General features: G+C 35.0%; 2 protein-coding genes across 3 annotated transcripts; both read left to right on the top strand.

Annotated features, from left to right (window-relative positions):
* The first annotated feature begins 1766 nt into the window (after positions 1 to 1766).
* LOC102586714 (stem-specific protein TSJT1-like) lies at positions 1767 to 6398 on the top strand. 2 transcript variants are annotated; one of them, NM_001288092.1, is given in 6 exon segments: positions 1837 to 2098; positions 4298 to 4538; positions 4642 to 4762; positions 4924 to 4972; positions 4974 to 5033; positions 6071 to 6382. In NM_001288092.1, coding segments are annotated over 6 exon segments (759 nt in total). In that variant the 5' UTR covers positions 1837 to 1895; the 3' UTR covers positions 6156 to 6382.
* A 980-nt stretch (positions 6399 to 7378) lies between these two features.
* LOC107060915 (uncharacterized) lies at positions 7379 to 8540 on the top strand. Its single transcript, XM_015309478.1, has 3 exons — positions 7379 to 7720; positions 8172 to 8234; positions 8349 to 8540. The coding sequence occupies exons 1-3, from the start codon at positions 7379 to 7381 to the stop codon at positions 8538 to 8540; spliced, it is 597 nt and encodes a 198-aa protein (XP_015164964.1).
* The last annotated feature ends 13468 nt before the right edge of the window (positions 8541 to 22008 follow it).

Raw genomic sequence — 22008 nt, 5'->3', positions numbered from 1 at the left:
GTTCTAGTTTATATGCAACTATTGACTTTTAACTTCTTTTCCTTGTCCACATTCACACACTTTGAGAAAACATTTATTTTAAAAAAATTTACTTTACTTGTTTGGATTGGATTACATTTTGATTCGGTATGATCCGATTATTCTGATGAATTATTTTGAGGTCAATTCATTTGGTCAACTCAACAAACGGTCATGATTCAATACGTAAAAAAACTATATAAATTAGGCGGGTTAAAATTGACTTTGTCATCCCTAATTTGATTCAAGAAACAATTAAAAGCTCATACACCTTTATTTGAGTTTGTTTGTGACGTTAACTCAATTTTATTTTTGGTTTTAAAAAAATTGACCCATTCTTTTAATTAAATCAAACAAATTAATACATATTTAAAATATAATTTAACACTAAATGCTTTTCTTTTAAATCGATCGGATTCATGAAAATAACTTTTTTACCTCACAAAAATAAAACTAAAATCTGTGTGAATTCTGCACTTGTAAAATCTTAATGTGTATATTGTTATAATGTGTAGTACTCTAGATTCAATCTTAAAAAACAAGGCTATCCACTGATAAAGTTAGAATGAAATGATAGGCAATGTTCCGGGTTCAAAAAGTTGCAAAAGGTTCTGGTGATTTTATTCTATCTATATTATAGGTTTAAAAAGGCAAAGTTACTTAGATGCATATATAAATATTACCGGTGGAATAACAATAACATAAAAATATTTTCATACATATATGGGATACCTTATGTCAGAATCTTTAGTAGTCCCTCCGTCCCATTTAGCAAACATATAATAATATAAACTCGACAATTATAATTTTAATAATTGTGTTTTATAATTATAGTTTTATTTTCTATGAAGGTTACGGCTTGTGTATTTCTACCGGTTGATATATTGCGTTTGCGAATATACAAATATGATAAGTACATAAAAATTTCGTATTTATACATTGAGGAATTTTTCAGAACTCCGTTTGTATATTTCGTTTGCCAATATACAAATATGATAATTTATTATCATTTTTTCATAAGTCATATACAAATAGATAGCGTCATCATGTACAAAATTTTAGATTCATACAATCAGAAACCGAATTATATAAATTATGAATTCTTACAAATCATACAAATTTATACAAATCAGATGAATAGCAAGAATTGGGGTAACTATAGCTGCAAATTACAATTTTCTTAAACTGTAGCTATAGTACCTAATATAGGCTAAATATTTGTTATTCTGCATAATTTTCCCGTTTATATATGTTAGTTTGACTTGGTACGAATTTTATGAATGAAAAAAAGACTTTTAAATTTTTTGATCTAAATAAGTGACAAATACTTGTGTGGTTATAAATTATTTCGTTAAGGATAAAATTGACATTTTAAAGTTAAATTATTATTACTTGATATAGAAATATCAATTTATTTTAGACAAGGAATTATTATTTATTTATTAAGCAATAAATATCATCACTGTGGACGTGGCAGAATCTGCTTTACATCCATAACAGCTACTATGATGGACGCGAATCCACCATATCTTATCCCTCTTTCCTTCGCTTTCGTCTCCATTACTTACCACGTCAGCACATACATCCAAATTAGAGTTCCCTTGGGACCACACAAGGATTATTCCCTACAGAAATCATCGCCTCCTTTACGGGTCCCATTCCACGTATTATCTCATTATCAATTTACTCAATTACCCCAATATCACTTTAAATAACCAAACTATCCTCAGGATCTTGTTTATAAATTTCATCCCCCTCTCTTCATTACTATCTCGTGTTTTATCTTCTAATTCTCAATTTCACACACTTCTAGAGAGAAATAGAGTGATTCTGTAGTTTTTCTTCTCTTTTGTGGTCTATTTTTGATTTTTTGGAAAATGTTGGGTGTTTTTAGCAGTTCCATTGTTTCTCCGCCCGAAGAGCTCGTCGCCGCCGGTAGCCGGACTCCTTCACCTAAGATCACGTCGGATGCTCTGGTGAACCGGTTTGTTCAAAGAAATTCATCGGCGATTTCTATGCAGATCGGCGATTTTGTCCAACTCGCTTACTCTCACTCCAACGAGTCTGCTGTACTCCCCAGGTACAGCAACTAAGAACTAAAAGAAGTGATGTAACTGATTTATGAACTTAATTTTAGCTGCGTTTTAAGTTTAATTTCTAAATTGAAAAGTTGAACAGAAATTTGGTGAGGTAGAATTTCAGCTCTGGTAAAGTGATCTGAAACGTTGTTTATCTTGTGGGATATGTGATTGACGGTTCAGATTATTACACGATTTGATGGATGTGACATCATGGCTTAGGAATATCATGCATGATGCATGAATTTCCTAATTCATCCACTAAATAGAGTTATATTGCTCTGCTTTTCGTTTTGATTAATCGAAAACTTCACTCCAAGTCAAATTAGCAAGGAGTATCATGAGTCCTGTGACCTTTAATCTGTCTATGAGTAATATATTAAAATAAAAATGATAAAGCTAATACGATCTCATACACCGACTATTTTAATTAATTTGAATAGTATCACTTTTCCAGAAAAACCGAATACAGTATACTTTTAACAATCCAAACAATTTTTTTTAGCAAAGTGAGTGTCGTCAATTTGAAGTCAAATGGGAAAACTGGTTGTCCTCTTTTGGATGAATCCAACAGATGACGAAACAGATGAGAGAAGCAAAATAAACGGTTATTATTGCACAATAGTGGTATTATTACTATTATTATTAATCCTAAACTTTGTAGGTTGTTCTCGAAGTTCCTTTAGAGCTCATCTAGGTTTTAGATCCATAGACGTAGTCATATAGCACAAACGTCAATAATTAACATCGAGGGAAGATTTTTCCAACATCAAGCTCAAAGCTTATAACTTTGGGCCAACTGGTTAAAATTGTAATGGGGAAAACTGACACGTGTGATATGAACCTTGGCCGAATAAGTTCGCTAGGATGGTGCTCAGATTAACACAAATAAAAGAAGAAAAAAGCCCTATTGCCCTGATCATGCCTCGAAGAAGGAGTATGGGGAGATATAATATTTGAGTATACTAGTTTATTAGTGATATATTAAAATAATAATTTATCAGTTCAAGAACTTGCTGTTGGACACTGAATCCATCTATAGTTATGCTGCCTTGACAAGAGGCTCTTTTTATTCCTCCAGTTAATTTTGTTTCTCTTTTTTTTTTTCTTTTTTTTTTTCTTTTTTTTTTTTTGTGATGGGGTGGGAGGGGTATTTTTCTATTCCTTACTACCTAAAAAACACTAGAATTAGCTATGAGCTTTGTCGTTATTTCGTCGCTATTTTGTTCGTAGCTAACGAAAATCTGTGACTGATTTGTTGCTAAGTAGAATAGCGAAGAATTTTGTTGTTTAGCTACAAAATTTGTCTATCACTAAATTCAGTTTTTTTTAGTAGCTAGTTTATTTTTGTTTCTCCTTTCTTCTTTGTGGTTTGGAGGGGCTTGCTGATTTAGGTCCCTCCCCTCTCCCCACAACCAAATTGGTCAGTTGGATAGGAAAATCTTTGGAAAAGAGTAGTGGACCAGTAGTTGGGAAATGCTAGTCAATGTTCTGCTTACATAAAAATGAACTGGATTGTTGGCAATAAGTTAGGAATTGACTAGTACGAGAAGTTGTAAGGTTTTTTAAGAAGCAAATTGTAGAACACTTATTGGTGGAATTCATCCTCTATAAGTGCCTTCGAGAATTGCTGCAGGGGAGGGGATCTGGGTAGTTGGAGACTTTAAAATCTATTTACTATAATTAACACTAATTGCTTTCTCTGTACGGTGGTCCCTTTGGTGATTAAGCAAGTTTCCTAGCTAGTTGACAACATGGGTTGTGGTGCACTGGTGGGAGTGCTTCACCCTTAACCAGAGGTCTCGGGTTCAAGTTCTGAATATGGAGAAAATCTTGTTGGGAGCGCCACTCCCGAATGGGCCCTGCAGAGCGCGATCCAGATTTAGTTGGAGCTTCAATGTGGACTCCGGACACTGGTTTGGAAACCAAACCAAAAAAAGTTTCCTAGCTAGTTGTTAATTGAAAGGGAAGCCTTTTATCGGTATTTATTATTTTAATCACCCCTGAGTATGAAAAGTTTGCTTATTCCTACCACTTGAAATTAAAGAAGTTTGTATGCAGAGTCGTTTTATTTATCCCTTGATAAGGATCATATTTGAGTTACAACTGTAAACTTGTTTTGATAATAGTAATAGATTCTGTAGCGTAGATTTTGTGTTAAAGTATTGACTTGTAGGATTAACTTCTTGGGGAAATGGCAGGTCATTTGCTGTTAAGGATGACATATTTTGCTTGTTTGAGGGATCACTTGACAACTTAGGGAGTCTGAGGCAACAATATGGCCTTGCCAAGTCTGCAAATGAGGTGATGCTGGTGATTGAAGCATACAAGGCACTTCGGGACAGAGCACCTTACCCTCCAAATCATGTTGTTGGTCACCTTGAAGGCAATTTTGCTTTCATTGTTTTTGACAAGTCTACTTCCACCTTGTTTGTAGCTACCGTAAGTAATTTTTACCTACCCAAATTGCCTTGTTGTTGGAGTGGTTGAATTTCGATCCTTAGTTTCTTACCTATAATATTATATATTGGATTCTTGTAAACAGGATCAAGTTGGTAAGGTACCCCTCTACTGGGGAATCACTGCTGATGGGTATGTGGCCTTTGCCAATGATGCTGATTTGCTTAAAGGTGCTTGTGGCAAGTCACTTGCTTCTTTTCCTCAAGGTAGGTTTGACAAATTACTCTCCCTTTGGTGATCTGGGGATAACTATTGAAGTAATTATGACCAAATTAACATGTATGTAAATAAATAATTCAGTAAGTGACATTCACTGTCCAACCAGAACACTAACAAATAATTCAACATCTTTTGTTTGCTTTTTCAGGGTGTTTCTACTCTACAACAGTTGGTGGACTGAGAAGCTATGAGAACCCCAAAAACAAGATCACCGCCGTTCCTGCTACTGAGGAAGAAATATGGGGCGCTAAGTTTATGGTAGGTGATGTTTTAATAGCTTATCGACCTATTACTGTGAATAAAACTGTTCAAATAAAAATCCTTATTAGAACTTGATATGATGACCTTAAAGAGATGAGGACAACCAGACCTGTAAATTCTTCCTAAAAAATTTCAGTCTCCCTCATTCCACGCAATCTGATGCAAATTTTCAACATGATCAATAAGTTGGCATAACGGCAACGTTGACATCACTACCATCCATGGTGGATATATATTGAATTTTTGGCCATAAATTTAGTGTTTATCAAAAAACTAAAAATAATTTTTTCAAGTATTGAATTATTTCACAGTATGCTGAGGACAACCACATTTGATATTGAATGGACTTATTCGTCAACGATCATCACTAATTTAAAGCAAGTGTCTGTATCACGTTAATGAATTTCCATCTCTCACTCAATGCACCTGCCTATTGAGTGGCTTAGTTTTGTCAAATAAAACACAAACCTTCAGGAAGTGGACCCTAATTATGTGATGCAACTTGATAAGATAAAAACTTTTACTATATCTTTACTTAAGAAATATCAGAGCAAGTAAATTCAGATTGAGACATTTAACATCAATTATAGTACTAACTTTTTTACTGGTCCCAACTTGTAACATCTACCTATCCGTGAATAAAGTTGTTCATATCAATAATCTTATCGAAACTTGATGTAATAACCACAAAGAGAAAAGGACAACCAGACTTCTATTTATGGTTATTGGTGGAACCATGAAAGCCCACTAGCCTCTTTCTTTGCTATATACGCCCGCCCTAGCATGTAGTGGTTGTATATGAATACAATTCAACTTAGTGGTTGATATTCACATAGAACCACATATGAAATCGATGGTGGCAGATAGCGTATCTCTATTTGAACTATGCATATAAAACGTCAAATTTTTTCATCCAAAATGCATATATTTGTACGTATTTACATTATATCGTCCCACGCATGATCATTTCCGAACTACATGTTCTTGTATTCACTGGTGCTGATGTTAACGGGGGCCTACTGATGAAATTTCAGGTGGAAGGTTCAGCTGTTGTTGCAGCCACTGAATAGAAGATTTCGGTTTTCCTCTTTGAGCTCTGAGGGAAAAACAAGGCCGTGAGTATTAGTGGGGGAGCCATGTACATAAAGTGAACGACTACTGTTTTCTCTTCCTAGTAATTCTGAAGTTCTACTTTTGTGCTGCTTAGGGTAGAGTTAGGTTGAAAGTATGATGTTTGGTTTCTTCTAAGGTATTTTAACTACTAAAATCAATGTACACCTTTCTTTCAGCTCAATAATGTTTGTAATAGTATGTAAATATGAACAATGAAGAACCTGTTCATGCAATTTCTTTCTTTACTCACCCTTGATTGCAATTTCCAACAAATTCGAAAATGTGCGATTAAATTAAAATTTCTTACCCAAAATAACCAACTATTATATATATTACAAAAAAAATGGCCATTCGGTCTTTACTATTACACGCAAAGGGCAGACAAGCAGCTCCTTGTTTTATTGTTAAATTGGCAATTCATGAATATCTTCAACCTATTCATATCTGAAGTCTCTACAAGTGTACTCCCTTTTGATTCATGTTACCTACTTCTATACTCTAATAGTAGTACAATCTATAAACTTCTATTATTATATAACTAATCATCTTTTCTTACAAGTTTTTTTTAAAGATCTTAGAATTCATTTTGTTTCGAATTTCAAATTTCGACGTGTCGCCGGTGCGATTCGTTTTGAGTAAATAATATATCAAAAATTTAAAATATTGAGAGGAACTCATATCTAGATTTGGGACTGTCTTAGAGGAGATTTGAGTTGGTTGGAACTGGAAAAAAAAATTTGATTTGAAATGTATAAATAATGTATATACATCTCCTATATATAGTTAGTTATACATCATCTATATATAAGTATACACTATTTATATATATATATATATAGTCTTGGGTGCAGCTGGTAAAGACGTCGGTTTAACAACAAAATTAAGTACCCAATATCACACAATTTTTATTAGGAGAATAATTTTATGTGGTTTAAATTTGAGTGAGTAGTATATGGTGATAGAATAATAACAATAACCATTGTGTTTGCTAGCTCATTTCAGTCATCAAGATAGTTATATTTTAATTTATGTATGTATGAAACTAAAAATTGAAACACGCGAACTATAATAACCAGTCCAGTCGTTATGGGCGGTTAGAGCCATAGTCATACCTTTGCAGCTCTTGAACCTACAAAGACTATTCTTTATCAAATTGACGACTATTTTTCAATTTTTTTTGGGGAAAGAGAGACGGTAAGAACAAACATCATTGGTCTTCATGGAAAAATATGTGTTATCCTACTGAAGAAGGTGGTTTGGGCTTTAAAAGACTTTATGACATTTGCAAGGCCTTCAGTGCCAAGAGATGGTGGAGGATGAAGACCATGAATAACTTGTGGTCCAACTTTATGAAGGCCAAATATTGTCCTAGAACCAATATGGTGGCCAAAGTTATTAACTCAAAAAATTTCAATGCTTGGAGAAATTTGCTTTATATTAGGCCAATTGTGGAACAAAGTATCAAATGGAAAATCAACGAAGGTAGTGCATATTTCTGGTGGGATAACTGGCCTAATAAGGGTCCTTTAGCCAATAGAGTCCGATTACAAAGAAAACCTGGCAGCAACACGGTGAGACAATTTCTCCAAGGCAATCGATGAGATCGAGACTCTCTTAGGCTGTTTCTTCCTGAGAATCTGGCGCAAGAAGTGGTTCAGATTGATATTGGAGATATGAGAGATAGCGACAAGTGCATATGGACCCTAAATTCAACTGGAAATTTCTCATGCTCATCGACCTGAAACTTTATTAGACAGAAAAAACAAAAAGAACCTATGTATAATCAGATTTGGGGAAAAGAAATTCCATTTAAAGTTTCGTTCTTTATGTGGAGAGTTCTGAAAAGAAATCTTCCCATTGATAGTATTATCAAAAGTTTTGGTATTCAAATGGACACGAGGTGCTCCTGTTGTAGGGATACTCAACTAGAGACTCTTGATCACTACTAGTGATTTGGCCATTAAAGTCTGGAACTATGTGACTAGACCACTTGGTATTACTCATAATGCCCATATTGTGCAGGGGGTTCTTGATTATTGGTGGCAAACAAACGCTAGGAATGAAGTACACAAGATGCTCCTACACGTAACACCATTTTTTACCTTGTGGGAAATCTGAAAAACAAGGAATGCCAAGAGGTATGACGGTAAAAATATCTCTCTGTTCAGAATAATTAACCAAATTTTATTTAATGTGCAGGTGGCTATTTCCAAAAAATACAGCAAGATGGACAGTAAATGGGGATGGAGTACTATATGCTTGATTGCTGAAAATTATAAACCAAGAATCACTAGCATCGTGGTCTATTGGACAAGACCTCAAGGAAATATATGGAAATTGAATACAGATGATAGCTGGACAAAGATTGGCTGGAATAGGAGGAATCGTTAGGGAAAAAAATGGAAAGATGGTCATGGCTTTTGCTAAATCTACCCAATTTTCTACTAACAACTCTTGTGAATTGCAGGCAGCTTTACATGGGATTGAATGGTGCCATGACAACTCAAAATCTCACATAATTTTGGAGATGGATAGTCAAATAGCAGTGAATATGATTAAAGGATTGACTCCAACGCCTTGGACTCTAAGGAAAACAGTGAGAAAAATCCAAAAGAAGATACAAAATATGAATTGCGAGATCATCCATTGCTTCAGGGAGGCAAATTGTGTAGCTGACGCTCTTGCAAGACATGCCACTACGAGGGACATGGATTACATCTTCTCAAAGGAAGAAGACATGCCTGACTCAACTGTAAGACCAATGAGAATGGACAGACTCAATCTTGCTTCATCTAGGTTCAAAAAAGAAAAACACTCGGGGATGGCACTACGAACCACCTTGAATGATAGTAAGGGAAGGCATAATCCTATTTTGTTGATAGAAAATGCCTTCCCTTCAGGAAACTCTCATAGGAGAGTCTTTACTTTCTTTGAGTAGATTTCCTTTTTTGGTGTTATTTGGGATGAGGTTTAGGCGATATGTCCCCCTCTCTCTCTTGTAAGTGATCTTAGTAATAAAAAAAAGTGGTAATTATAGCAAATTATAACTATGATGATTAATTAAGTAGTATAAATTTGTTTAACAACGTAATTTTTAATTCTTTTTGTTGAAATGTATGCGTCCACTTATCAGTCAAGGATCAGGTCCCTTGACTCAGCAAGAACAGTAACTAAAAGTAAGCGTCCACTTGTTTCGATGGGACCAGGTCCTCAACACAGTTACAATAACAGACAGTTAAATAAGTGCTGAAAGTAAAGTGTCAACAAACAACTTTACGTGGAAACCTCCTTGCTCAAGAAAGTAAAACCACGACCTGGCCTGCCTGGACTTTTCAGCTGTTTTCACTAATCTTCCTTAAGCAAAAGCGAACAACAGTTACAACCAACGTGAGAAGAAGTTATTAATCTCACAACTAAGTAATAACTCTATTACTTAATGAGCCTAAGCAGATACTACACTGACCACTAAGCTATCACCACTAGACAACTTAGGATTTGACTAAGCAACACGCAAGTTGCCCACTAAACCACCACGCTCCGGATGACTTAGAATTTGACTAAGCAACAAACAATGTTACCCACTAAATCAGTTAGACTCAACTGATTTAGACTTTTACAACGAACACAAGATCTGAATCCTTTATAGATTAGGAACAAATTTACAATGAAAGTACAGAAGATATAATCCAAAGACAACTAGACAACTTCAGCTCTGTCAGGTCCTTATTGCTCTTGAGGATGATTCTTCACCTTTTGTTAGCCTTTGCAAGAGTTCTTGAGAATTTTCAAGTTGCAAAAACTTATAAAATGATAGACACAAAACTCAAACTCAACAAAGATGCTTCAGCACTTTATCAGATCCTTTTGTTGAGTATGAGTATTGTTCTATCTTGAAGATGACTTTTTTTCTTTTTAAGCTTGTGTGTTTTTGTTTGCCAAAATCTTGAGTTTGTGTATTTTGGAAAGAGATGATATAAATCAACACAAACTCGTTGAGACAATCCTATTGGCTGAGAGCCTGCTGGTCTGAAAAGTTATGCACCTACTAGCAGCTTTTTCCGACGGACTGTCTTGTCACCTTTTCATATCGCAGTCTTGCAGGGACCAGGTCCCTTGCAAACTTCTTTGTGAACTGTTGAAAAGGCTTGCTAGCTTTCTCTCTTCTTGAATGGATAATGTTGTTTGTTTATTGTTATATATATCAGTTACCAACACGGGTTTTAACCACTTAAACAAACAACTCCATCCGCCCTTCCAATTGGTGAAGTACGCTGCACATCTCACCAACCAACCTGACAAGACAACTGTAAAGATAGCTTTACAGCTATGCACCACTTTGAGTTTGGACGGAGGTACTCTTCCAAGGACCAGGTCCCTGAATTTGTGAGGATCATCAAAACACCTAGAATATAACATTTTCCCCTTTTTTGATGAACACACACAAATAATCCTCATGTTGAGTTTATTCATTCATTACCCCTTTCATCAGTCTCAATACCAGAGGACCCTTCTCCCTGGATCTAGTCCCTTGTTAGACTCTGCATTTGTGAGGATCATCAAAACAGCTAGAATATAACATTTTCCCCATTTTTGATGATGACACACAAATATTCCTCACACTGAGTTTATTCATTTATTTGCCCTGTCGTCAATCCTAATAACAAGGATCTGGTCCCTTGTTAGATCCCTCAGTCTTCTTCCCCCTTTCAACAGTTCCCTCTATCAGCATGCCTCTTGAGGTAAGTGGAGTGGTCCCTTTTTTGCATCATTCCCGAAGTTTGTCAAATCATCAAAACATCTTGATAGCATTTCCCCCCTTTTTGATGATGACAAACATCTTGTTCCTCCTATCGGGAGGACCAGGTCCTCTTCAAGTAGCTAGCATTTGTTCCCCCTATCGGCATGATCATGTCTCTCTACAAGTAGCTAGCATGTGTTCCCCCTAACATCATTGATCTCATACCTTAACAATTTTTCTCTCTTTTGACATCATAAAAAAAGGGTTAAAGCAGTAAACCAAGTTGACAGAGATGCAATTCAAGCAAATTCATGGCCACTTGGGCAACACTAAGCATGAGTAAAAAATGCATAAAGTAATGAGACAAGTCAGTAGAAACAAGACATTTTTCATCCATAAATAAAAGATCAGCCATCAAAGCATTGCAAATATGATTACAAATGAAAACCAGAACAATGCCCAGAAAAAGGGAATGAGGACTGACATAGAGAGTTAGGAAGAGATGGGATGACCTAGAGGCAAGGGATTAAAAGAAAGAATTAATAGAGCATATCCCTTAGCATGGTATTTGTAGAAGCCTCTCTTGAAGTTCACATTCTTTGTTGCCTAACCTTCATATTGAACCTTTGGGGCTGCCAGTTTTTTTTTTTTTAACAACCTGGGTCCCCTCTGATAGTGCTGTTTCAGAAGTTGAGTCTTTAGGCACACTATTTCAGTATCCTTGTTAGCAAGAGCAACTATCATAGTATCCAATGCAAGCCTGAGTTTCTCATGACAAACAGATTGATGAAGTCAAACTTACTCAAGGCCTTCGAGATGAATAGAACAATAATAGAGAAACCATTTTTTTCATTTTTTTTTATTATCAGACACCCTCTTATTCAGAATACTTTTAGTTCTCAGAATATCAACTTCTCCCTCTTTGAACATCTTCTTTTCCACTTCTTTCTTTTGCATTGTGGACCTGGTCCTCTTCACACTTAAAACATCTTCATCAGAAAATTTTCGAGTAAGAACAAAGAGTTTAACAATTGGAAGTGTTTTTGAGTGAGGAGAAAATAGGGTTTCGGGAAACTCTGATATTTGGAAGGGAAATTGATTATCTGTGGTATTTGGAAAGAAATATGGAATATAAAGAAAGTGAAATGATGTATTACATGAAAGAAAGTGTCATTTTGGTATTCAAAAGATGAGACAACGGTCAGATACCTGAATGACAGACTTGTGGCAATTGCAACGGTTCTCATGCATAATAACTACAATGTTAAGAGTGCTAACCTTCGAGAACGGACCAGGTCCCTCTCTTAGTTTGAATGTGATTGCCTAGATCTGTCTTGACCTCTCTTTTCCTTCAGCCCTTTTCCATGTGTGTATACCTACAAAAGGTATGAGACTGCATTTGCTAAAACATACATAACTGAAAAACAAGGATTCCTGCTCCCTTTGCATAGTCATGAGAGAGTTGATTTCTTTAGGCAGGATCCATTCAAGAAGGTTTCAGCATTCCCAATCATCAGTTTGATTATCTCAGCCAGGTCTTCTAAGAGCTTCAAGATGCTGCTTGATCCACAAACGTTGAACCCATCAAGCTGCACTTGCTACATCATTCTATACCTCAGTTGATGAAAGAGCAACTGAATCTTGCCTTTTAGTTCCCCATGAGCGAGAGATCAGCCTATAGCATAAGCCACTCCTGAGGCACTCTTTCCATCAACTTGATACCCAGCATAATCAGCATCACCATATATTCCAAATCAAAAAGTCTCCTGATGAGCAGAATAGAACCAGGTCCCTGTCTTCTTCAATTATCTTAGGATTCTCTGAGCAGCCTTCAAATGTGATTCCGTTGGATAATCTTGGAATCTTGAATAAATCCTAACACTTGACACTTGCATCATTTACATCTAGACCAGATCTATCCACATCCAACTTCGAGTTGGTCCCCATGAGAGTATCAATTGACTTGGCATCCATAATATGAAACTTCTTCAGTAACTTCTCTGAGCTGGTACCAGGTCCCTATCTTAGCAACCCTTTATGATGACATTACCCCTTTTTAGCATTGTCTTGACTTCAAGAACTTTAAGCCTTTGAACAGCTCCTTGATGAACTTTTCTTGACAAAAAAGGGTACCTTTAGAGGTTTGCTGAATTTGTAGCTCTAAGAAGAAATCTCCCATCATGCTCATTTAGAACTCACTCTTTTAAAGCCATTGTTGATGAGGAACTTGGACAACCTATCAGCTTGTTGGGAACCGAGTGTCATACTTTACTTCTTTCAAACTGAGCTTGATCAGCTTCTTCATTCTCACCTTCAGAATTCACATTATCAGTTTGAACTGCATCATCCTTGTTCAGCACTGCCTACAGGACCGGTTCCCTCATCAGGTTCATAATCTGCATCAGTTTCCTTGAGATTGCTGGATTCATGAAGAGGATATTCTTCAGCAAGCTCACTGTTTAGACCATCTCTCTGAATCTGAATCAACCCTTCCATCTCAGAATCATCTATCTTTTGCATCTTCTCAACTCTTCCACACTCATCAAAAATCACATGAGCAATCTTAGGATTCTCTGAGCAGCCTTCAAATGTGATTCCGTTGGATAATCTTGGAATCTTGAATAAATCCTAACACTTGACACTTGCATCATTTACATCTAGACCAGATCTATCCACATCCAACTTCGAGTTGGTCCCCATGAGAGTATCAATTGACTTGGCATCCATAATATGAAACTTCTTCAGTAACTTCTCTGAGCTGGTACCAGGTCCCTATCTTAGCAACCCTTTATGATGACATTACCCCTTTTTAGCATTGTCTTGACTTCAAGAACTTTAAGCCTTTGAACAGCTCCTTGATGAACTTTTCTTGACAAAAAAGGGTACCTTTAGAGGTTTGCTGAATTTGTAGCTCTAAGAAGAAATCTCCTATCATGCTCATTTAGAACTCACTCTTTTGAAGCCATTGTTGATGAGGAAGTTGGACAACCTTAGCTTGTTGGGAGCCGAGTGTCATACTTTGTTTCTTTCAAACTGAGCTTGATCAGCTTCTTCATTTTCACCTTCAGAATTCACATTATCAGTTTGAACTGCATCATCCTTGTTCAGCACTGCCTACAGGACCGGTTCCCTCATCAGGTTCATAATCTGCATCAGTTTCCTTGAGATTGCTGGATTCATGAAGAGGATATTCTTCAGCAAGCTCACTGTTTAGACCATCTCTCTGAATCTGAATCAACCCTTCCATCTCAGAATCATCTTTCTTTTGCAACTTCTCAACTCTTCCACACTTATCAAAAATCACATGAGCACCCTTTTATACAGCAAATAAGCCTTGTTGGAGGAAGAGTATACTGCAACTATTCTTTCATCAATATTGAGCTCAATATCATCCTTTTAGTCACACAACATGTAGTATTTACCACTTCAGCCGGAAGTTCTTTGGAAGATTAAAAGCCTGCTTATTCCACCTGAAGGATATTCTAATCTGCTTCTCTTTAATACCAGCGTTACAAACTTTGTCATCTGTAAATTTTATTTTGAGCAGATCGAGGACCAGGTCCCTTGACATAAGTTTGTGCAGTAGAGAAACATTCACAAGAGCCCGTTTCTTATGTCATACCTCAACATTCTCACTTTGAGCACTAAGGCAAGTGAGACTGTCACTATGAGCAGTATTCAGATCAACAATATACATGTTCTTACATCTCTTTTCAATCAAGATCATCACCCGAGAAAGCAAGTTTGTGACCACACATTTTATGATATGATTGCACCTTCATTTCATCCATCACATACATGTGAAACACTTAAAAGATTGTACTTCAACCATTGACATAGTACACAATTTTAATAGAGTGCTTCACAGATTTTCAAGTCCTGCCTACACCAAGAATGTACCGTTTCTTGCCATTGCCAAAAGAGACACCTTCACCTTGAAGTGCCTTGAGAGAGAGGAAGTTTTGTAATTTTCACATTCATGTGTTTTGAGCATCCACTTATTCATAAACCACACTGACTGATGCTACCTCCTCTCACTTGCATAGCAAATCACTTGTTAGCCTTGGGAACCCATTTGAGACGGAGTTCCCAATAAGCAGATAACAGAATGATAAGAAAATCTTTTGTCCAGTAAGGCAGATTGGCTTTCTTCAACTTGGGACCATGAGCAGCACCAGGTCCCTTCTTCAGTCTATTCCACTGTTTGGAATAGTTTGACGAACTTCCTCCATACTTTTTCAACACAGGACAATCTCTCATAAGATGTCCATCTCGACCACAATGCACACACAACAAATCATCAACATCAGAAATAGATTTTCTGTGAGGATTGTATGGGGGATCTATCTTTTCACAGCCCAACCCTCTTCTACTGTTGTTGCCTTGACCAATCAGATTTGTAAGAATCTTAGAGGAATTGGTCCATTTGAGGGATTTTTCCAGTTCCTCTTTCACATGGACCAAGTCCCTCTCCAACTCAAGATTTCTTTCCAAAGCCAATTTCATCTTCATTTCAGCAGTATGCAGCTTATTTTCAAGCTCCAACTGCATATTGTTGGCTTCGTTCTTTCCTTTAAAAACTGTAGTAGTCGCCCTTTTTATCTTTTCATTCAGTTCTAAAGTTTCAGCTTCTAGAACAACCATTTGACTTTCAATATTAGATATTTGGGCAACTGAAGCAATTTTTTCATCTTGAGAGATGTCTAGGCTATTGTTTACGAGATATTTCTCAGTTGTCAGCTCACTTATCAAATCAAGTAATACAACAACTAGCTTTCTCAATTTACTAGTAGAAAAGGTATTCAAGTTTTGCTTGAAATCTGATAGAGTTACCTTTTCATCAGCATCTTTCTCATATGACTTTTCCATGAAAGCATCATCTGAGAGTTCAGAATCATCTGAATCACTTGAGGAATTTTCCCATGTTGCCAGATCCTTCTTCACCGCCTGGAAAAAAACTTCTCTTCTGCTTATCTTGGGGCGGACCTCGTCCCATTATTTGTCTTTTACTTCCTTATGGTCAGCTTCATGCATAGGACAGTCTCTCATGGAGTGACTTTGTGACACCTTAGAAGCTAGCGATTCATCCCTTACTGCATCTCTCTTCTGATCAGCATCACCAGTCAGATCTGCCCCTATGTCTTCACCTTTGAAAATGAGACCCTTACCTTTTCTATGCATCTCATGAACTTGAAGATGATTAAATAGTGCATTTAGAGTCGCCTCTTCAGGATCCATTGTCTCATCAACAAACACAAATTCATTTGTCCAAGATCTGGGAAGAATTTCCAATATCTTAGAGACTTATTTGCACACCGGGACAGGTTCATCAAGAAGCATGAGCTCATTGGTGATAGTAGAGAATCTGGTATGCATTTCATGAATAGATTCACCTTTTTTTATGGTGAAGCTCTCATACTGAGTAGTAAAGAGATCTAACTTAGATTTATTTGTTTCCTCAGTATCCTCATAAGTTGTTCTCAACAGATCCCAGATTTCCTTGGTTGATTCACAAAATGAGATCAGATCGTATTCATTTACACTAAGGCCACACATCAGTAGCTTCCTTGCTTTGTGATTTTTCTGGACTAATGGTCTGTCAGAGTCATTATGTTATTATCGAGTTTTGGGAATGACTCTTGTGACCTCTCCATCTTTAACCTCCATAGTTGCCACATAAGGACCTTTACATATGACGTCCCATGCTTCTTTGTCCTCAACCATGAGATAGTCTCTCATCTGAATCCTCCAATATCTATAGAACTGACCATCAAGAAGAGAAGGTCTTGTGGAGGACTGACTTCTTTGCTGATTCTATGGTGACGTCATTCCTCGCATGAACTTCTCTCTTGGTGTTAACCAGATAGAGAGCTCAGGCTTTGATACCACTTGTTGGAATGTATGCATCCACTTATCAGTCAAGGATCAGGTCCCTTGACTCAGCAAGAACAGTAACTAAAAGTAAGCGTCCACTTGTTTCGATGGGACCATGTCCTCAGCACAGTTACAATAACAGACAGTTAAATAAGTGCTGAAAGTAAAGTGTCAACAAACAACTTTACGTGGAAACCTCCTTGCTCAAGGAAGTAAAACCACGACCTGACCTGCTAGGACTTTTCAACTGTTTTCACTAATCTTCCTTAAGCAAAAGCGAACAACAGTTACAACCAACGTGAGAAGAAGTTATTAATCTCACAACTAAGTAATAACTCTATTACTTAATGAGCCTAAGCAGATACTACACTGCCCACTAAGCTATCACCACTAGACAACTTAGGATTTGACTGCAACACGCAGGTTGCCCACTAAACCACCACGCTCCGGATGACTTAGAATTTGACTAAGCAACAAACAATGTTACCCACTAAATCAGTTAGACTCAACTGATTTAGACTTTTACAACGAACACAAGATCTGAATCCTTTATAGATTAGGAACAGATTTACAATGAAAGTACAAAAGATATAATCCTAAGACAACTTCAGCTCTGTCAGGTCCTTGTTGCTCTTGAGGATGATTCTTCACCTTTTGTTAGCCTTTGCAAGAGTTCTTGAGAATTTTCAAGTTGCAAAAACTTATAAAATGATAGACACAAAACTCAAACTCAACAAAGATGCTTCAGCACTTTATCAGATCCTTTTGTTGAGTATGAGTATTGTTCTATCTTGAAGATGGCTTTTTTTTCTTTTTAAGCTTGTGTGTTTTTGTTTGCCAAAATCTTGAGTTTGTGTATTTTGGAAAGAGATGATATAAATCAACACAAACTCGTTGAGACAATCCTATTGGCTGAGAGCCTGCTGGTGTGAAAAGTTGTGCACCTACCAGCAGCTTTTTCTGACGGACTGTCTTGTCACCTTTTCATATCGCAGTCTTGCAGGGACCAGGTCCCTTGCAAACTTCTTTGTGAACTGTTGAAAAGGCTTGCTAGCTTTCTCTCTTCTTGAATGGATAACGTTGTTTGTTTATTGTTGTATATATCAGTTACCAACACGGGTTTTAACCACTTAAACAAACAACTCCATCCGCCCTTCCTATTGGTGAAGTACGCTGCACATCTCACCAACCAATCTGACAAGACAACTGTAAAGATAGCTTTACAGCTATGCACCACTTTGAGTTTGGACGGAGGTACTCTTCCAAGGACCAGGTCACTGAATTTGCGAGGATCATCAAAACACCTAGAATATAACACTTTTCCTCGTAACCAAGAAAACATGATTCACATGTCTATGTAAGGTCTAAGGCTATTTTTGGTTTTCCAATATAAGTCTTCTCTGTCAATACTATCATCTATTGATCAACTAACATCCTAAAACTGAATGGGGTAGTCTAAATGGTGAATTATGGCTTAGAATCACTGAATTATGAATATGATAGGAAACATATAGGTTGATGTAATTAGCCTGCATTTTGATTCTATGTTGTTTAGTACACGCTTTTAGGAGGGAATTGATGGTCTAAGAAAAAACAATTTAATGGCTAGTTTTTCAAAATATTTAAATATATATTGAATATTAAATGGTGCTATGTATAAGATTCCTTTTTCACGTCTTATAGAAGCATATTATTATTTTTTCATATTTTAAAAGAAACTATATTTAGTAGAAATTTTGTGCTCCTTTCAAATATATTAAATACAAAATTCTTCATAAATTTGTTGTTATTATCCGATGCTTAGCAACCTGTCAATCGAGTCACAATGAAATTTTTTCAGAATTAATTGAGATAAATCAATTTGATATAATTATATAAAATATTGATAAATTTGTTTAGCGACATTGAATGTAGACATTGTAGACATGCAAGGCTAATTTGATCAATTTTGAATTTAGATGCTTAGAACATTGTCATATCACCATCCACACTCCCTGGACAATGTTGTCCCTTTAATTTATACTAATATATATTAATTAAATATTAATATAATGTTTTTTTATGTTACCCAAAAAAAAAAGATAGAAAAAGTGTATGTGGGGTTTTTTAATTGTACTTACTACCTAGTATATGTGTGGAACATCCACAGTGTGTGGTGGAGAATTATGAGATTTACAAAATCCTCCCTTAAAATTTCCTCAAAATTCAGGTTCTTGATCCATATCATAAGGCAAACAAAGAACAATTTTTTTGTAAGTTCAAGACTAAATTTGTGCGAACAAATTTTATTTAGACCGGACAACAATTGATACAATATAGAACTATTAATTGAAATCCTGAACTAAAAACATAACAAATTGATATAACCACCTAATCTCAACTTCTAATGGATGATCTTAATGCAACATGACTTGCATCAACGTTGGTCCCATCAGAGAAACTGTGGATGGAGCTACCAAAAGAATACCATTTCGTTTAAGCAATTCAAATACTCTATTCTTGATTTCTTTTGACCTATTTTCCTTCTTCTTAGTAGCTCAAGAGGATGAGAAATGTGTTTTTTTTCTGATGAGGATCAAACGGCTTTTGTGTTGTTGTGTGTGTTTCTTGCCTAGAATTGCACCCTATTATAGGAAAAATTTAGATTATCTAAATTTGTGAATAGTTGAATTAGCGAACTCTCAGTTGTCAATACCAATTATTTTTACATGAAACTAAATTAGGGTGTATTAAATACCAAGTTAGATATTATTATCTTTAAATATGTGTAGTTTTTGACTTTGACCTTATCTTGATCAATTTTTTTGGGTCAAACATTTCTAATTAGGAGAATAATTTAGTATGATTTAAATCTAGGTAAGTAGTATGCACAAAATATGGTCATAAAATAATAACAAAACTTATTTCAGTCATGAAGAAAGTTATTTTTGTTTGTATATTTAAATTTATCTATGCTAGAAATTAGAGATTGAAACAAATGAATATTTCAAATATTAACTAAAATTTTGAAATACTAATTTCGACAAATTTAAATATGCATAAGAATAATGGCTAGTTTCTCAAAAAATAAAAATATTTAATGAATATTAAATGGTGATATGTGTGTGATTATAGCTTTTCCTCTGCATGTAGAAGTGCATTATTAATTATACTCTCCTATTTTAAAAGAAACTATATTAGATAGAAATTTTATGCTGCTTTCAAACACATTAAATACAAAATCCTTCTTATTGTCTACTTAGCAACTTGTCACTTGACTCACATTTAAATCTTTTCTAAAGTAATTTTGAGATAAATCAATTTGATATAATTATACAAAATACTGGCAAAAACTGTGTTACACATAGTGGCGAAACAAAAAGAAAAAATATTATTAATTTTAAGAAAATTATGAAAGTAGACGAGGAATATGCAACATTGTCTTATTAATTTTTTATAAAATAATTTTTTACATTTAACTCTGATTATTCCTCCGTTTCTCATAACTAAGTTAAATATTAATCATTTTGAGATTCATATTTAAATTTATCTCTTTCTAGCTAACTTCTAAATGTAAAACCAAAGAAGAAAAAAGAACGACAATTCATTGAGTTTATGCTATATATTTTAGTTTTAACAGTTAAAAGGTCACAATATTTCTTTGATGTTTTCTTTCGTGACATTGAATACAAACATAGTAGAATCTACTTATGCAAACATTAGGATTAATTATAAGGGTTCCTGTCATCAGGAATACCATTTCGTTTCAACAATTCAAACATCCTATTCTTGATTTCTTTTGCTCTATTTTCCTTCATCTTAGTAGCTCAAGAGGAGGAGAAATGTTTTTTTTTTCTCTTTCTGATGAGGATCAAATGATTTTATAGTTGTTGTGTGTGTTTATTGCCTAGAATTGAGTCCTATTTATAGGAAAACTTTAGATTATCTAAATTTGTGAATAGATGAAATTAGTGAATTCTTAGTTGTCAATATCAACTATTTTGGCAAGAAACTAAATGAGGGTGTAGTAGATACCAAGTTAGATCTTATAAAAAAAATAAAAAAAATACCAAGTTAGATATTATCATCTTTAAATATATGTTGTTTTGAGCTTTGACCTTATCTTGACCAATTTTTTTGGTCAAACATTTCTAATTAGGAGAATAACTTGTATGATTTAAATCTGGGTATAAGTAGTATCCACAAAATATGATCATAAAATAATAATAACCATTGTGTCTGCTTGCTCATTTCACTCATGGAGAAAGATATTTTTTTTGTATATTTAAAATATGTATGCATGAAATTAGAAATTGAAACAAGCGAACATTTGAAATATTAACTGAAAAATTTGAAATATCAATTTCGAAAAATTTAAATATGCATCAGAAATATCAATTTAATGGCTAGATTTTCAAAAAATTAAAATATTTATGGAATATTAAATGGTGATATGTGTATGATTATAGCCTTTTCACTACTTATAGAAAAACATTATTAATTATATTCTCCTATTTTAAAAGAAACTATATTTAGTAGAAATTTTATGTTCCTTTCAAATACATTAATCTTAAATTTGTTATTATTTTCTACTTAGCAACCTGTCACTCGACTCACATTGAAATTTTTTCTAAATTAATTTTCAGATAAATCAATTTAATATAATTATACAATACACTGAAAAAAACTGTGTTTACACATAGTGGGGAAACAAAAAGAAAAATATTATTAATTTTAAGAAAATTGTTTAAGAAGAAGAGGAATTTGTTGCATATTGTCATATAAAGTTTTTATTATATGATATTTTACATTTAACACTGATGAGATTTACTCCATTTTTGATAACCAAGTTAAATTTTAATCATTTTGAAGTTTATATATATATTTATCTTGTCACGCCCCGAAGCTATCCCCAAGACGCGGACACGGACCTAGGATCACAAGTGACCCCAAGCTAACCCTGCTGGCATATCATAAGCATACTTAAATAAACTGAAGTAAAGAAATATTGTGCGGAAGCTAAATCATATGAAACAAAATCTGAATATATGAAACTAAGAGTCTAACAACAAAAGAAAAGTCAAACTCAAATACTAAAGCTAAAACTAACTATGTCTGACATAAAGCCTCTACTGACTAGAAATGTTAGGACATCCCCCAGCTAGATCTAGCAAAACTGAAACTAAAGCTAAAAGCAAGAAAGATAATCATGTCATTCGTCCTCGAAGAATGAGGACTCACCACTGATGGTGCTGAACTGAAGATGGG

Source organism: Solanum tuberosum, unplaced genomic scaffold (assembly GCF_000226075.1).
Source record: "Solanum tuberosum cultivar DM 1-3 516 R44 unplaced genomic scaffold, SolTub_3.0 scf00104, whole genome shotgun sequence".
Taxonomy (NCBI): domain Eukaryota; kingdom Viridiplantae; phylum Streptophyta; class Magnoliopsida; order Solanales; family Solanaceae; genus Solanum; species Solanum tuberosum.
This window is presented reverse-complemented; position numbering and strand designations above follow the sequence as displayed.

What these genes read in the sequence shown, in the direction of transcription:
- LOC102586714 (XM_006349174.2), top strand. Translation starts at nt 1,896, where the DNA reads ATGTTGGGTGTTTTTAGCAGTTCCATTGTTTCTCCGCCCGAAGAGCTC. An exon ending in ACTTGCTTCTTTTCCTCAAG is followed by an intron (nt 4,763 to 4,923) that starts GTAGGTTTGACA and finishes TTGCTTTTTCAG; the next exon opens with GGTGTTTCTACTCTACAACA. An exon ending in TATGGGGCGCTAAGTTTATG is followed by an intron (nt 5,034 to 6,070) that starts GTAGGTGATGTT and finishes ATGAAATTTCAG; the next exon opens with GTGGAAGGTTCAGCTGTTGT.
- LOC107060915 (XM_015309478.1), top strand. Translation starts at nt 7,379, where the DNA reads ATGTGTTATCCTACTGAAGAAGGTGGTTTGGGCTTTAAAAGACTTTAT. An exon ending in GAAAACCTGGCAGCAACACG is followed by an intron (nt 7,721 to 8,171) that starts GTGAGACAATTT and finishes CATATTGTGCAG; the next exon opens with GGGGTTCTTGATTATTGGTG. An exon ending in TACACAAGATGCTCCTACAC is followed by an intron (nt 8,235 to 8,348) that starts GTAACACCATTT and finishes TTTAATGTGCAG; the next exon opens with GTGGCTATTTCCAAAAAATA.